The 14,065-nt window shown below is 48.8% G+C and overlaps 1 protein-coding gene across 9 annotated transcripts in view; it reads left to right on the forward strand.

Annotated features, from left to right (window-relative positions):
• The first annotated feature begins 227 nt into the window (after positions 1-227).
• DRGX (dorsal root ganglia homeobox) overlaps positions 228-14,065 on the forward strand; it is a 50,482-nt gene continuing 36,644 nt past the window's right edge. The window contains exons 1-9 of one of the 9 annotated variants that reach the window (XM_081561511.1): positions 433-559; positions 2,281-2,342; positions 2,529-2,791; positions 3,199-3,320; positions 7,607-7,704; positions 8,559-8,660; positions 9,706-9,810; positions 11,779-11,957; positions 12,047-12,159. In XM_081561511.1, coding sequence (XP_081417637.1) covers positions 3,287-3,320; positions 7,607-7,704; positions 8,559-8,660; positions 9,706-9,810; positions 11,779-11,957; positions 12,047-12,159 — 631 coding nt within the window. In that variant the 5' untranslated portion in view covers positions 433-559; positions 2,281-2,342; positions 2,529-2,791; positions 3,199-3,286. Of the gene's footprint in view, positions 296-408; positions 2,792-3,198; positions 3,321-7,606; positions 7,705-8,558; positions 8,661-9,705; positions 9,811-11,778; positions 11,958-12,046; positions 12,160-14,065 lie in introns of those variants that run through there. The other 8 variants (XM_081561526.1, XM_081561503.1, XM_081561524.1 and 5 more) reach the window with 8 other exon arrangements.

A 14,065-nucleotide genomic window follows, 5' to 3' on the forward strand; every position in this document is an offset into this window, starting at 1 on the left:
AAGAAAAAATAACCTTTTCGTTACCGAAGCTCTTTTTTAGAGGGGAGGGAAATGGTAGCAATACATGTTAGTCACCTCTTTCCGGTCCCAGCCCGGAGGGTCGGAGACAATCCGAGGGAAAAAAGAGGCCCCACGTCGTCATCAAAGTTTTCTGTAGCCTTTCCTTTCTGTGACTGCTTGGTTGGTTGTTTATTCGCTGTTTTGCCAACAGGAACGAGCCCGGCCTCGAGGCTGGGGGAGAGGAACTTCGGGGAAACGAGACTGAGGGTCCCGCTGGCTCTGAGCCCCGTTCTAGGTGAGTGTTTTGCGGGAGCCGGGCTAAGTGTCCCACCGGGGAGACAGCCAGGCTCGGGTGCGGGACGCTGGGAAGGCCGGGACCAGAGGGAGAGCGGCAGTTGGACGCTTCCCGGCTGGCGCCGCGGGGCAGAAGCTGGGCGTTGGGCTGAGGAACGGAGAGTTCGGCCCCTGCTGCGAGCACTGAACGAGCGTCCCAAGCAACTTTCTCGTTTTGGACAAGGAGAGGATTGGGATCGGCTCCCAACACCCAGAATCTGGCGGGGTGGGTCCCGCCGCCGCGGAGCACACGGCCGGTAGAAACAGGTGCCGCTGTCCAGGGTTCTGACAGACAGGGAGGCTCGGGGAGCGCCCTGCCCACAGACCCAGGACAAGCCTGTCCGGTGCCCAGGACATCTCTGGGCCTTGACAGGAAACTGCTTTGGCCGGTGTCAGGAATAGGGACCTGAGACGGGCTTGGACCTCGTTGGTTTTTGGGGCCAACGCGGCGCTGGGCGCCTAGTTCCTGAGGTTCCTACACAGATACTCAGGTGCTCCATGGAGCACCTTGTGGAGCCAGCCCAGATGTTTCCCTCACCTTGCTTCACCTGCGCTCGGTGCCGGAGCGTGCAGGGTGCTTGCAGGAGGCTGCCTAGGGTAGGTAGGAGTTTGAGGGGTCTTTTGGCAGACCTAGGAACTCAAGGGGAGACTCCGGCTCTTGAAAAGAACTCCAGAGAGCACAGATGCTCTGAGGCAGACAAGGAGAGAGAGAGCGCTGAGCTTCCCAGCCTGGGCTGAAATAGGGTCGGTTCTCGGGGCTCTAGCCCTTTCTGGATGGAGTGGAAACGGCTCTCTCACTGCCCCGCCAGCCCAGCTTGCTATTGCACCTGCCGCCCAGACCTGCAGGCATGCTCCCCACTGGCGGGTCGCCTGGACTCCTGGAATTGGTGGCCCTGGCGAAGCTGGTGCCGCAGGCTCTCTCCACTCAGAATCCAGCCAGCGTTTCCAGTGGTTTCTTCCTTGAGACGGGGTTGGCTTTCTGCGCCTGGGCGGGCTGAGCCCAGGAGGGGCCGCTGAAGTGTAGCGGCCCCAAACTGTCTCTGCCGAAGCAATTCTGCTTCTTCCTCCTGGCGGTTTTCAGAGGGTCGTCCACGGGTGGTCCAGGGCCCTGGCAGGCAACCTGCCCTCCAGCTCCATGCACCTTCCTTGGGGTGGGTGTCCATGTGTGGGCCGCCAGGCCTTTTGTTTCCCACTCACTGTATCTTTAAGATCAAGGCTGGATCCCAGGCAATGCAGGGACCCGACCTACTGACTCGCCAGGGATCCTGAACGCAGCATTAGAATGTTTATAAAATATTCAATTTATGCAGTCTGTCCAAGAAGCCATCGTCCCAAAATAAAATCAGTAGTCTAGACGGAACACAGACACCAGAACTTATCAACAGTTGTCTGACTTGCATCTTCTGATGCATCTTGAGTGGGTCATAATACCAACTTTATTTTCAGTGGTGCATAAATTAATTACACGCATTTAATAACCAAAATATCATTATATTCCCCCTTTAATATCATAAAGGCTTTCCGCCAGGGAAGCACTTAATAGTGCAGGGGGCCGTAACGGGCTATTATCCTAGTGTAATGCTATTACAGAACCAATTATGCGCCATTAGACTTGCTTTTTTTGCAGTTTATGTGATTTGATCCAATCCCGCGCCCCTGACTTGAAAATTTCAGCCCGGTACTTTAGAGTTTAATTTTCACCCAGGCAGAGGGAAGGGCGGTCTCTCTCCGCTGAGTGTCTGCCTCCGATGCATTTTAAAAGTAATTGCGAAGGGTCCCACCGCATATCATTTGCATGGAGAAGCGAACATAAATTCAGGGACCCCTTGCTGAGAACAAAATCAAACTTTCCTTTTGTACGGTCGCTTGGAAAGGGGAGCCGTGTGCAAAGAGTCCCCCCAAAACCCATCCGGTGGCGACAATTAGCAGTTCTTTGTCAATTCGCAGCCCGGGAGTCACCAGGCCTCTGACAAGGGGAGCCTGAAGTCAAGCTCCGGCGGAGAAAAAAGGTTTGAGGCAGAGGGAACTCGGGGTGGGGGTGGGGTGGAGTGTTCAGAGAATAATGCCTTTTGGGGGTGGTGGTAGTGGTGATTGTTTCAACCTTCTAAAAGAAAAGAGGAAAGACATTCTTGATGTTTGCTAAGAAATGACGGATTTTTTTTTTTTTTTTTTACACCACGTGGGCCATTTGTAAGGCCCAGTAGACCTATCCAAGTTACTCGCTGTAGACAGCGCTGGAAATAATCAGATTAAGGCCAATTATGCGTGAGATTATAAAGGCGAGTGCTGAGCGGCGGCGAGCGCGGTAGACAGACAGCAAGACATCTGGCCACTTCCCGAGTCACTTTTCTGGTCCTGCGGGCGCCAGCCGCGCGGAGCCCCGCCCGCTGCCAGTCGAGCCAGGCGAGCGGACCAGAGGCGGTCGCGCTCCGGCCTTCCTCTCCAGCCGCCCGCCGAGGTACGCGCGGCTCCCCACCCGCACACCGAGCCCGGTGCGGCCGGCCTTGGGGCTGCCTTCCTGGTGGGGGCTGCCTTTGGCGCTGATGCCCAGGCGCACTCGCTGACTCGGCTGCGGTGGCTTGGGTGCAGGGATTGCGGTGGGGACCCCTGAGAGCCGGAAACCAGACTGCGTAGGCTTGGTGCTGGGGCCGAGGCTGGGGGACGTCTGTCCGGGCGGTGGATCCGAACGGAAGGGCTGCCCACAGGGTCCCCGGCTTGCGACGGCACCCCAGACCTCCCCTCCAGTCCCCATAGTGGGCTGAAGGCGTTGGCAGGGCTTTTCCAGGAAGGGAGCGCCCAGTGAGCTCTCGGGCCGGGAGGCTAAGGCAGAGGGAGACTTAGACTCTATCGGTGTTTGCTCTGCAGCCGGGCCAGATCGACGCGTACGCGTGCCTTGGCGGTCCTGCGGTCACCCTCCCGAGTCCTGGCCGTGCAGTCGATCGGGCCGTCGGCGATGTTTTATTTCCACTGTCCACCACAGCTAGAGGGTGAGTAAGCGCCGAGCCGAAGCTGCTCCAAAAGGCCGGTGCCGGCCAGAAAGGGCCCGAGTGGCAGCTGGGGCTGGTTAGGTTAGGTTTCCGCTAGGAGAGGGGCGCAGCCATCGGCAGTTGGGTAGAGGCCCCCTAGACCCCTCCCCACATCCCGCTCCAGCCTTCTGCCCCTCGTCGCCACCTGCCTCCTACCTCCCGCATCCCTGCCTGGGCTGGTCGGCCCCAGGCAATGTGCGCTGCCAGGACGGGTGGATCCTCCTAGCACAGATGCTGGTGTCACGCCTCTAATCGAGACTCCCCTGCCCAGGGGGTTGCATCAATCTTTCACGGTGGACTAGGTGGCCTGCATGGCCCTGGGACCAAAAGGAGCAGGAACCACCCTCTGCCAGGCTGCTCTCACTCCCTGCCCAAGGCAGTTTTGCTCAGGGTCCTCAAGGTCTGCTTCAGGAAAACGTGGCCCTCAGGAGTCCGGTGGCCGTGCCCACCAAATGCCCTGGCATGGCTCCTCCTCTGTGACTCACTGGTTTTCTGACCCCAAATGCTAACCACTTCCCACTTCCATGGGCATCTCATGGCCAGGGTTTGGGTCTCTGAGGGTCTCCAGTTCTTAGAATCAATTTCCCTTCAGGATCCTTGGCATGATCCCTGCAGTAGATTGTTAGGTGGGGATAAGTTGGTGAGAAGGGGAGAGCTTGGATCGCTGGTCTTGAGGGCTCCCCAGGGGTGGGCCCTCCACAAACAGAGGAAGTTACTAATGCCTCAGGCAAATGCAAAGCCACACACTCTGGCCCTTTAACAGCACCTTCCTCAGACAGTAGTCTCAGCCTTGCGCTATCAGGATGTATAACTGGGAGCAATACCAAGACTTGGTTTTGGCAACCTACTCCCCTGATTTATTTGGGGATGAGGAAGGTGAGTGAATTTTGGAGGTAAAGCAATCAAAGGCATGGGGCAGGGCAAAAGGTAGTGAGACCCTGGAGAACCTGAAATATCAGAGCATGCTCCTTCACCTTGTCCTGGTTACCTGGAGCAGTAGCTGGCTTCAGCGGGGCCATGCACAAGGGATTTCAGAAAGTTTGTTTTGTTTTTCCCATAGAAGCTTTTAGGAGTTCAGTAAGATTTTCTAAAACAGGCCAAGGAAGACCAGTGTTCAAGCCCTGCCAGCTTGATCAGCATTCCTAAGAAGGGAAGGACAGACACATAACTGCATTTTACCTCCTTTTACTCCCAAGGACCCATGCTGATGGGCTTTATAAAGGTCTGAGAGGTTCATCCCCTGACCTAGGACTACAGAGAGAGCCTCTGCTTTTGCAGTAGACACTCCTTTTCTGCATATCTGAATCTTGGGTTTGGACTGATTGGTATTCGGCAGCCCATCTCTCCAGTTAAAGTGGGATGGTTGAGGTTTGGGCATTTAGCACATGGTGGGCTGCCAGGGCGACTGAAGGGGAAAGTCCAGCCTGCAGACTGGGTTGCAGAAGTCACTTGGGGAGAGCCTTGGCGAGCCTGTCATGGCCCCAGAGCACTGAGCTGCTGCTACCCTCAGCTCAGCTCATCTTTCTTTCCTGCATCTGGGCACATCCCACCTCGACCGGTGATTCTGATTTCTGTGACCAGAAGAAAAGGAGATGGGATTTTAAGAACTTTTTTCATTCCTTTGCAGATGTGTTTCAAAGTCAGGTTTACAGGAAGGGGTATTTTATTTTAGTTTAGTCTTGCTGGGAGGAGGTGACTGCTGCAGATGGAAAGGCTGAGGACAGATCTTTGGAATCTGACATCTCGTTATTGCCTATTGGCTTTTTAATTTTTATTAATCTAGAAAGTCATACAGGAGAAAGCAAACATGGCTCATAATCTCACTTCTTAGTTAATTTTGCTGAAGTTAAATTAAAAAGTACTACATCTACCTGCTCAGAAAATTCGAATAGAACAGAAACTTGTACACTGAAAAGTGAGAGCCTCCTTCTCTATCTCTTTTTCTAAAGATACTCCCTATTGCTGGTTTCTTGTGATTCATTTAAGAAAAATGTGTTTTTACCTGCATTTACCCTCATTTATGTATTTTTTCCTGTATATGTTATGCCTTCTTTGTACTGAGGTCATACTGCCACATCATTCAGTACTGGTTTTTCCTCTTCATAGTGCAGATTTTGGTGATTTTTCTGTGTTAATGTATGCAGATCTACTGGCTTATTTTAAACAGCAGTGTAGTATTCCATTATATGTCATACAAAAAATGTCTACAGTTGGGCACTTTGGTTGTTTCCATTTTTTTCTGTTATCATGTTACCAGGAACAATATTCTTTCTCTATTTTGGCAAACTTTTTAAGTATATTTATAGACTAAATACCTGTATATACACTTAAAATTTGGGTCAGATATTGTCAAATTATCCTCTAATAAGTCTTCACCAATTCGTGCTCCTACAAATGGTGAAGAGTATGTACAATTCATTATGCTTTTATCTGTACTGGTTATAATTGTGCATCTTTTTTTTTTTTTTTTGCAAAAATGTTTTGTTTAATTATTTAAAGGCTTAAATTTTCATAACATTATCAACCATTCTATTTATTTTTAAGTAAAAAACATGTTCTTATATTTTCCTCTTTTCTATTAGGTTGTCAATCTTTGTTCTTATTAATTTGATCAACTGTCAAACTTTTTTTAGGATCCAGTATGACATAAAGGGTTTCATTTAAAGATATTATATGTACACTCTGTGATACAATTTGGGACAAACAAGCAGGAATTTGTGAGGCTGATTGTGACTGGAGAGTCTTAGAGGTTGCACTTCATCCTCACCAGTCAGGTGCTTTGTTTTAAAAGGCGACAATTTGAGGGAGGTGGTGGTGGGGTTCAGGAGGGGGAACACATGTAAACCCATGGCTGATTCATGTCAATGTATGGCAAAAACTGCTACAATATTGTAAAGTAATTAGCCCCCAACTAAAATAAATAAATTTATTTAAAAAAAAAAAAAAGGAGACAATTTGGTTTCCCACAAAATAATGGGAATAAGACTGTTTAGGGGCTGTCTCTTTGAAGTTTCCAATGAGCTAGAGAATAATATCTCAAGGAAGAAAGCAATTTGGATGAGACAATGGAGGGAGACGTCTTCACCGGAGAGTGGAGGTCTTGTGGCACAGGATGAGGGGAGTAGCGTAATGACTAGGAGGGACTCCTTTTAGTCCACAGAATTTTAAAAAGCCCAAAGGACGTCTCTCCTTTGGACCCGAGGTCCTTCAGAGGGATAATGCCTGGGCAGCATGACTTGTCAGCTCCTAATGCCGAGCATGCAGTGATTCTGAGACCGGAGCCCATGGCAGGTACAGCATTCATTGGCTAATGGGAACTTGCTCATTTGTTTTGTTAAGAAGTCTTTGTGGACTGTCAAGTAAATGACGCACATTTGGAAAATGATCTGAATGCACTTTTGGGGCCAAACTCTGTTTCGGCTTAATACAAACTTTGGAGGCTGCCAGGGAGGACTGTTGAAAGAATGCCTTTCTTTTCAGAGAATCAGGAGCAGTGGGTCTTTTATGAGCCTGGCCAGAGGCTGGGATGCCCTTTGAGAATGGTTCTGTTGAAGTCTGCTTGGAATTCAGGATAGTCACTATTACAGCAGATTTCTTGTTAATTGACATCTATATAACAGATCCACTATGGCGCCGATGAGCTGTGACCAATGGTATTAATATTCATTTATAAACTTTTTACTTGCTTATGCCCTGAAGTTCTAGGAAAGGAGTGTTGGGGAAATCTCTTGCAGATTTCTTTCTTCTCCTTTTCCCAGCCTTTAACCCTTATTGTTTATAGAAACAAGGAAAAGTAAAGTAACAGGTGAGCAAAAGGGAAACTTCGAGGCTTCTATTAAAGGATCAGAAGTAGAAGGGATGAGCTGAAGGTGCAGAGATGCAGCTGGAGCCAGAAAGCTGATGAAGGCTCCATCTCAAGTCAGTGATCCTTCCTGACTCAGAGGGTCCAGAATTTCACGAGTGGACTTGGCTGTCTAGGGGAGTAAGGTTGCCATCACCCTATGAAATAGGCATAGTTGAGCTTGAAGTCAGAGATAGCTGGGACAGAAAGAGAGAGAGAGAGCGCATGAGAGAGTGGAAAAGGGGGAACCTTAACAACAGGAGCAGAGAAAAACACTTTTGGCCAGAAGAGGTTCTGTCTGGAGGGGACAGGCCACAGCCTCCCAATGAGGGTGCATAGCAGGGGCTCTGCATGAGGACTGTGGGGGTGGGGCTGTGTTCAGACTGATCCAGTTTGCTCACCGCAGGCACTGCACCCTTTGGCAACCATTCTACGGGAGATTTCGACGATGGATTTCTGCGGAGAAAACAGCGCCGTAACCGGACCACGTTCACTCTTCAGCAGGTGATGATGTCTCCCTTCTGAGAGCCAGCTACTTCCTGCCTCCAAAAAACTCAAAGTTTGAGCAGCTCTTCTTTGTCTTTTAAAATTAAAGCTGCCGACTAATTATGTTAAACCGGATCTTTCTGCTTTCTGGAACAATTTGTGTGTCAAGGAATCTGTTTGGAGAGAGGGCAGAGGACGGTGACCTTGCAATCCCAGATAGTAAATGAAGAGGCAGTGATGCTGGCGCCCATTTGTGTCAGGTTGATAATGTCGGGGACATGTTCACATCAGCGATGTAGCAATATTATTTCAACCTCGAAATAACCTTCTGAGGAAGGCAGGTCAGGTATTCTCATCCCCAGCAGATAGATGAGAAAGCCCAAGAGGTTGAGGGAATTGTAGAAGGTATTGTTGTCCATCGGTGGAAGGACTACAACTGGAACCTTGACGTTGTGTTTCCAGGGCCCTTAAACCTATCATTCTCCCAGAGCACCCTGGAGCAGAAAGCCTAGGCGGTTTCCGTGCAACTGACACAGTGAGGGCTTGTGCAAGTTGCTTGTATTCTTCCAAGCCCTATAGTGAAAGCCATGTGGGCTGCACTTCAAATGTAAAGGCATATACATTTTAGTGCCTCTCTCCTTCTACCTCTTGGCGTAGCCCTGAGGTTGTTAGTGAGTCTTCGCTCCTAAGTCATCCGCGGTTGAAAATTCTAATTCTGTGGGATCTTTTCAAAGAGCTCTTTTCTTCCTCTTCCTCCCCTATTTGATCTGTGAAATGACTTCCTCACCACTCATAGAAAATTTGAAATATGCGTCTGTTTCCTCTCACCTAGCCGCAACCTCTCACCGGTAAATATTTTTTCCTTTTACCAGCTAGAAGCTCTGGAGGCAGTTTTTGCCCAAACACACTATCCCGATGTCTTTACCAGAGAAGAGCTAGCCATGAAAATCAACCTCACAGAAGCCAGAGTGCAGGTAAACCTTCTTTTTAATTATTTAACTCTCTAATATTAAAACTGGCAAACTTTTTTTTTTTTTGACATCATGACTGCAGAGTGCACATTTGGCCAAAGAAAGCAAATGAAGACTATCTGTCATTTTCATGATGCACTTTAATAACATCAACATAATGTGGAATATTAGATTAGGTTGATTAATCGGTCATTCATAATTAACTAGTGATAATGTTCTACACTAATTTGTCCGCGTCTCTAAGGTACTAAATTACATCAATGCACATCCATTTCCTTGCTTTGGAAAAAAAAAAAGAGCTGAGATGCTATTCTCAAAGCAGTTCTGACCGCTCTGGGGTAAGGCCGGTCAATTGCAGAGAACTATGTTTTCATATGGGAACAGGGTAGGATCTGCTTTCCAGAAATTGCATCATGTCCAACTTTTCTCCAGTGTGTGGACTCTTTCAGTGAAGTGGATATGAAGAACATGGGCAATTTAAAAATCTTTAAACGGCAGCACTGAAGGGCTGCCTCTGAGCTGAGCGTGGCCCATGGTGACCGTCTCTAAGCAGGATTTCTTTTTAGAAGCTCCATTGTGATTACATTTAAGTGCACAAGCCCGTCGAGCCCAGCAGATGTGCCCGAATGCAGGAGGAATAGATTCACAGTGCCGCCTCTCTGGGAGAGCTATTCTTTGAGCACAATTATATATTCATTTTATTTATGGGGTTTCCTCCATGCTGTTTCTGTTCTTTTTTATGTAGGGGCTTGGGGTTAAGACTATGCAAAGATCTAATTGTAGGAAATATAATAGTTTGCTTTCAGTTCCCCTGGGTCATGTTAGTATCTCTTAAAAACCAATGGCTGAAGAGAGATAATGGAATTCTGAGCAGTAAATTGGGGGTTGTAAACAAATTATTTCCCCTATAATCAGATTATGTGATCCTGATTATTAAATCTGAACATGAATCATTGGTCATATGCGGGCAAATTAAACTGATTATTATTTGGAAATGAAAATCTCCTTTGGCCAGGATGCTGTTTATCCTTTCTTTTTTTAATGCTAGCTTGCCAATAGCTGCCTAAAGACTGAACTGCAAATTGAGATAAATGACACAATTATTGAGCATTCAGAAGTGGAAGATCATAACTTCTCCCTGAAAGGTGCAAGGGTGAGATAGGGGTGGTGACAATTAAAGCTGGGGATTGTTGTTCGGGCTATTGTTGGCTATTATGCAAACAGACAATGGTTGTGAAGCATTTGTTTAGTGAGCCTCCATGTGGGGACATGGCTTTGCTGGCGGGAAGGGAGATGTGTTTACATTTATACCCCTTGCTCATTCAAATATGATTAATGTTCTATAAAGCAGGGTCTTAATCGAAGCTGATGTTGTCAAACAATAACTAAATAGGGAAATAAACGACTCCATCATGCTCTTTCCTCAGAAGCAGGCGAACTGTCAGTGCAAAGTCATTAAAATATGATAATGAAAAATAGCTCAATTAAATGTTGTTATAGCTGTGACCTTCATTCAATTAAGACGCCAGAAAGTGTCTGCATTTTGCTTTGCATTTAACTGCCCTAAATTTAGAATATAGATAAAGTCATTATTCAATGGTTGCTGATATGTGCAATTAAAAACCAACTAGATTAAAAAAGAAAGAAACCCAGTTAAAGGAGAATGAAAATTCAGAGGTGGGGTGAGCCTCAACTCCCAGGCTCACTCCTGGGCCAGTCTGTTGGCAGGAGGATGAGAGGATGCCCAGGGGAATAGGAGCGAGGTCTAGCCAAGCCTTTTTTTTTTTTTTTTAAACCAGGACTAATCTCCCAGGAAAGATAGGAAAGAGGTTTAGCTGCATAGAGTTAAGAACAGCAGGATTTCACTGACCTCTGGGGACACCTTGGGCCCAGTCTGCCTGGCTACCCTGAGGCTGTCCTACAAACAGTCTTAGTTCCCAGGTCTTAAAGAACTTCACACCCGCCTCTAAGAAGGCGCTCAGAGCAGGTGAATCATAAGCTGCCTCCTAACCTGAAGATGGTGCATATAATAACACTAGCCCATGTTCACCGCGTGGTTAACTGCTCTGTGCCAGGCACTGTGTTCAGTGTTCTTCATGCGTCTCTGTTCCTTTTCCTAACAATGCTTGCAGGGGGTGGGGCACTATTATTGCTCCCAAACAGTTTGGATCATGGTCCCCAGCTAAGTCACTGGGCTTCAAATTGTGGATCTGCCACATAGCACTTGAATCATCTTGGACAAGTTAAACACTTTGTGTTTAGTTTTCTTATCTGAAAAATGGGGATAGAAGAGCGGCCTGCCTGAAAAGTTTGCAGTGGATTCTGAATCAGATTCACTGGGATCCAGGATTCTAAGCCGGAGCTGACTCCAGAGTCAGTGTTTCTATTGGGTGCACAAGTGATGTACTTGTCATGATGTGATGATGTGTCAGGATTAAATCACATGCATGAGTCCAGACACACTCAGGCCAAACCTGCTGAAAGAGAGAATGAGTATTTTGCATGAGGAAAACGCAGGGCAGTGTTTTACAAACTGCTTTGATGATGAATTCCCCCTACTCCCCATAGGAAACAATTTCACATCACATAAATGAACTTGCATACACTGAGAATTTCCACAAGAGGGTACATTTACCATTACTCTGGGCAGTCCCTTTGGATACTTGCTGTGATTTGATACTCATTTAAAAATGCCTTCCCTGGTGGTCCAGTGGTTAAGACTTTGCCTTCTGATGCAAGGGGATGTGGATTTGATCCCTGGTCAGGAAGCTAAGATCCCACATGCCTCATGGCCAAAAAACCAAAACATAAAACAGAAGCAGTATTATAACAGATTCAATAGAGACTTTAAAAATGGTCCACATTAAAAAAAAAAATCTTAAAAATGCCTGTCACATTTTCTATAATGATTTTCTGACCCACCTGTGGATCTGAAGCTGCAATTCAGGGAGCATCGCTTTGCTAGATCTCTGGAGAGAGGAGGCTGTGCTCCCACACACCTGCTGTTAGGTACCTTTGGGCCCGGGCATGGGGACCAGGCATGTGGGTTTAGGTTCTGGTTGCTTCCTTCTGTCTAATTTTCTGCCTCCTCTGGGTGTGTGTGTTTCCTTCACGGACTCAGGTTTGGTTCCAGAATCGAAGAGCCAAATGGAGGAAAACAGAGAGAGGAGCCTCTGACCAGGAGCCAGGAGCCAAGGAACCCATGGCAGAGGTGACGCCTCCACCCGTGAGAAACCTCAACTCCCCGCCCCCGGGGGACCAGGCCCGGAGCAAGAAGGAGGCCCTGGAGGCCCAGCAGAGGTGAAGCTGGCTGAACCCAGGCCTGGGGGGCCGGGGCTGGTGGGAAGGCCAGGTTGAGAACTCACCCTGTGATTTTCTTTCTCTGCCAGCCTGGGACGCACTGTGGGTCCCACAGGGCCGTTCTTCCCCTCTTGCTTGCCGGGAACCCTCCTGAATACGGCCACCTACGCCCAGGCCCTGTCACACGTCGCCTCCCTGAAAGGTGAGTCTGGACTCTGCTGACCTGCACCTCCTCCCTGGGGATCTTGGAGATTGTTCTTGGTCTGGCCCATCCTTGCCCCTGGGGCGGGTGCAGCTCCTTTTCTACTTCTTTCAGGCTCAGCCAGGGTTGCAAACAGCATCCGCTTGCACACGTGCTGTTTTGTTTGATTTCTATATGTCTTGAGAATATAGGTGAATGTCATTAAGTTTCAGTGCACTGGCGAAAGCACTGGCTGAGAGGTGGCTGTTTCAGAAGGGGCCACTGCATTGGTATTGATTTTATTTTTTTTTAATTGAAAAAAAAATTTTTTTAATTGGAGGAAAATTGCTTTACAGTGTTGTGTTGGTTTTTGCCATACGACAACGCGAATCAGTCATAATTATATATATACATATATCCCCTCCCTCTTGAGCCTCCTCCCCTCCTCATACCCTACCCCTCTAGGTCATCACAGAGCGCCAGGCTGAGCTCCCTGTGTTGCATAGCAGCTTTCCATTGGGTGTCTATTTTACACGTGGTAGTGTATATATGTCAATGCCGCTTTCTCAATTCATCCCACCTTCTCCTTTCCCCGCTCCAAGTTGATCAGTGTTAGGTGCTAGCCTGCAGCTCATGGGTGAGACCTGCAATGGACAATTGTCCCACCTTGCGAGGACCCTCTCCATGCATGCAGCTCACCCACCAGCCTTCCCCGGGGCCTCCTGATGCCAGAGATCAGCATGCGTGCTCAGTCGTATCTGACTCTTTCCGACCCCATGGACTGTAGCCCTCGTGACTCCTCTATCTTTGGGATTTTCCAGGCAAGAATATGGAGTGGATTGCTATTTCCCACTCCAGGTCAGAGGTCTGAACTGTTAGAGCTTGTGGTTTTCTAAGATTTGCTCTCTTTTCAAAGGCTGCTATTGTTTGAAGGGTAGAAACCATCTGGGGCATTTTTGTCAGGCCGACAGAGAGGGACTCTGATGGGACTGTCCGTTGGGGGTTTCTGGGGCAACCCACTGGATGGTCCATCTAGTGTCTTTTAGTTCTTGGCCCCAAACCCACTCTGTGAGGAAGCCAGGCAGCTGTACTGGCCGGGAGCAGGGCTGGGCCCCAGAGTGGGTGTGGGGCAGCGAGTGTTAGTGTTGGGGTTTGTCTATCACAGTGGGTCTGGGAGGTGGAGGTGCAGGTAGGTGTGGGCTATAGCCTTTTAGTAGTGGGAGAGGCCCCAACTAGGGTGTTTCCTGTGTGTTCTCTTTTAGGGTCTGAGGTCTCCTTGCCTCTAGGGGTGCTCCCTCCAGCAGGTTCTTCACACACACACACACACACACACACACACACACACACACACACACACACACATACATCGTGGCAATCTGCATTGCAAATGTAGTTTCTGGAGTCTGAATGAGGGCATGATGGAGCCTCCCTGGGGAATCTCCTAAAGGGCGAGAAAGGGAGAAGAGTGTTCTAGACATAGGAAACAGGCGTGCGGAGCAGCAGGGAAGAGATCCAGGCTTGTCTGGAGAATGGCCCGTATGTTGGGTGCTCATGGGATGGTGCCAAGAGATAAGGTGCAGGGCCAGAGCTTGCAGGCCCTGGATGCCACACTCTCACAGTGGAATTTTTCACTGTAGGAGGTGGGGGCCTGAGGCCTGGAGCCACTTCTGAGTGGTCCAGGCAGCTGGGCAAATCCTGGTGCAGGAGGATGAGGCTCAGCTCCATCCACCTCTGGACCCTGGGCCCTCCTAGTGCTTCCTTCAGCTCCAGGGGCCACGTAGGGGCCCTCTACAGAGTGGCCTTGGGACACAGTCACAGACTAATGGACTGACAGGGCACTGAGAATGAAGGTGGGGGTCTCATTACAAGGAGGTTCCGGAAAGAGATTACCAGTGGGATGTAGGTATCATTCAGGGAGCTTGTCCAG

The sequence above is a fragment of the Giraffa tippelskirchi genome, chromosome 2 (genome assembly GCF_054371585.1).
Source record: "Giraffa tippelskirchi isolate mGirTip1 chromosome 2, T2T-mGirTip1v1.2.pri, whole genome shotgun sequence".
Lineage (NCBI taxonomy): Eukaryota > Metazoa > Chordata > Mammalia > Artiodactyla > Giraffidae > Giraffa > Giraffa tippelskirchi.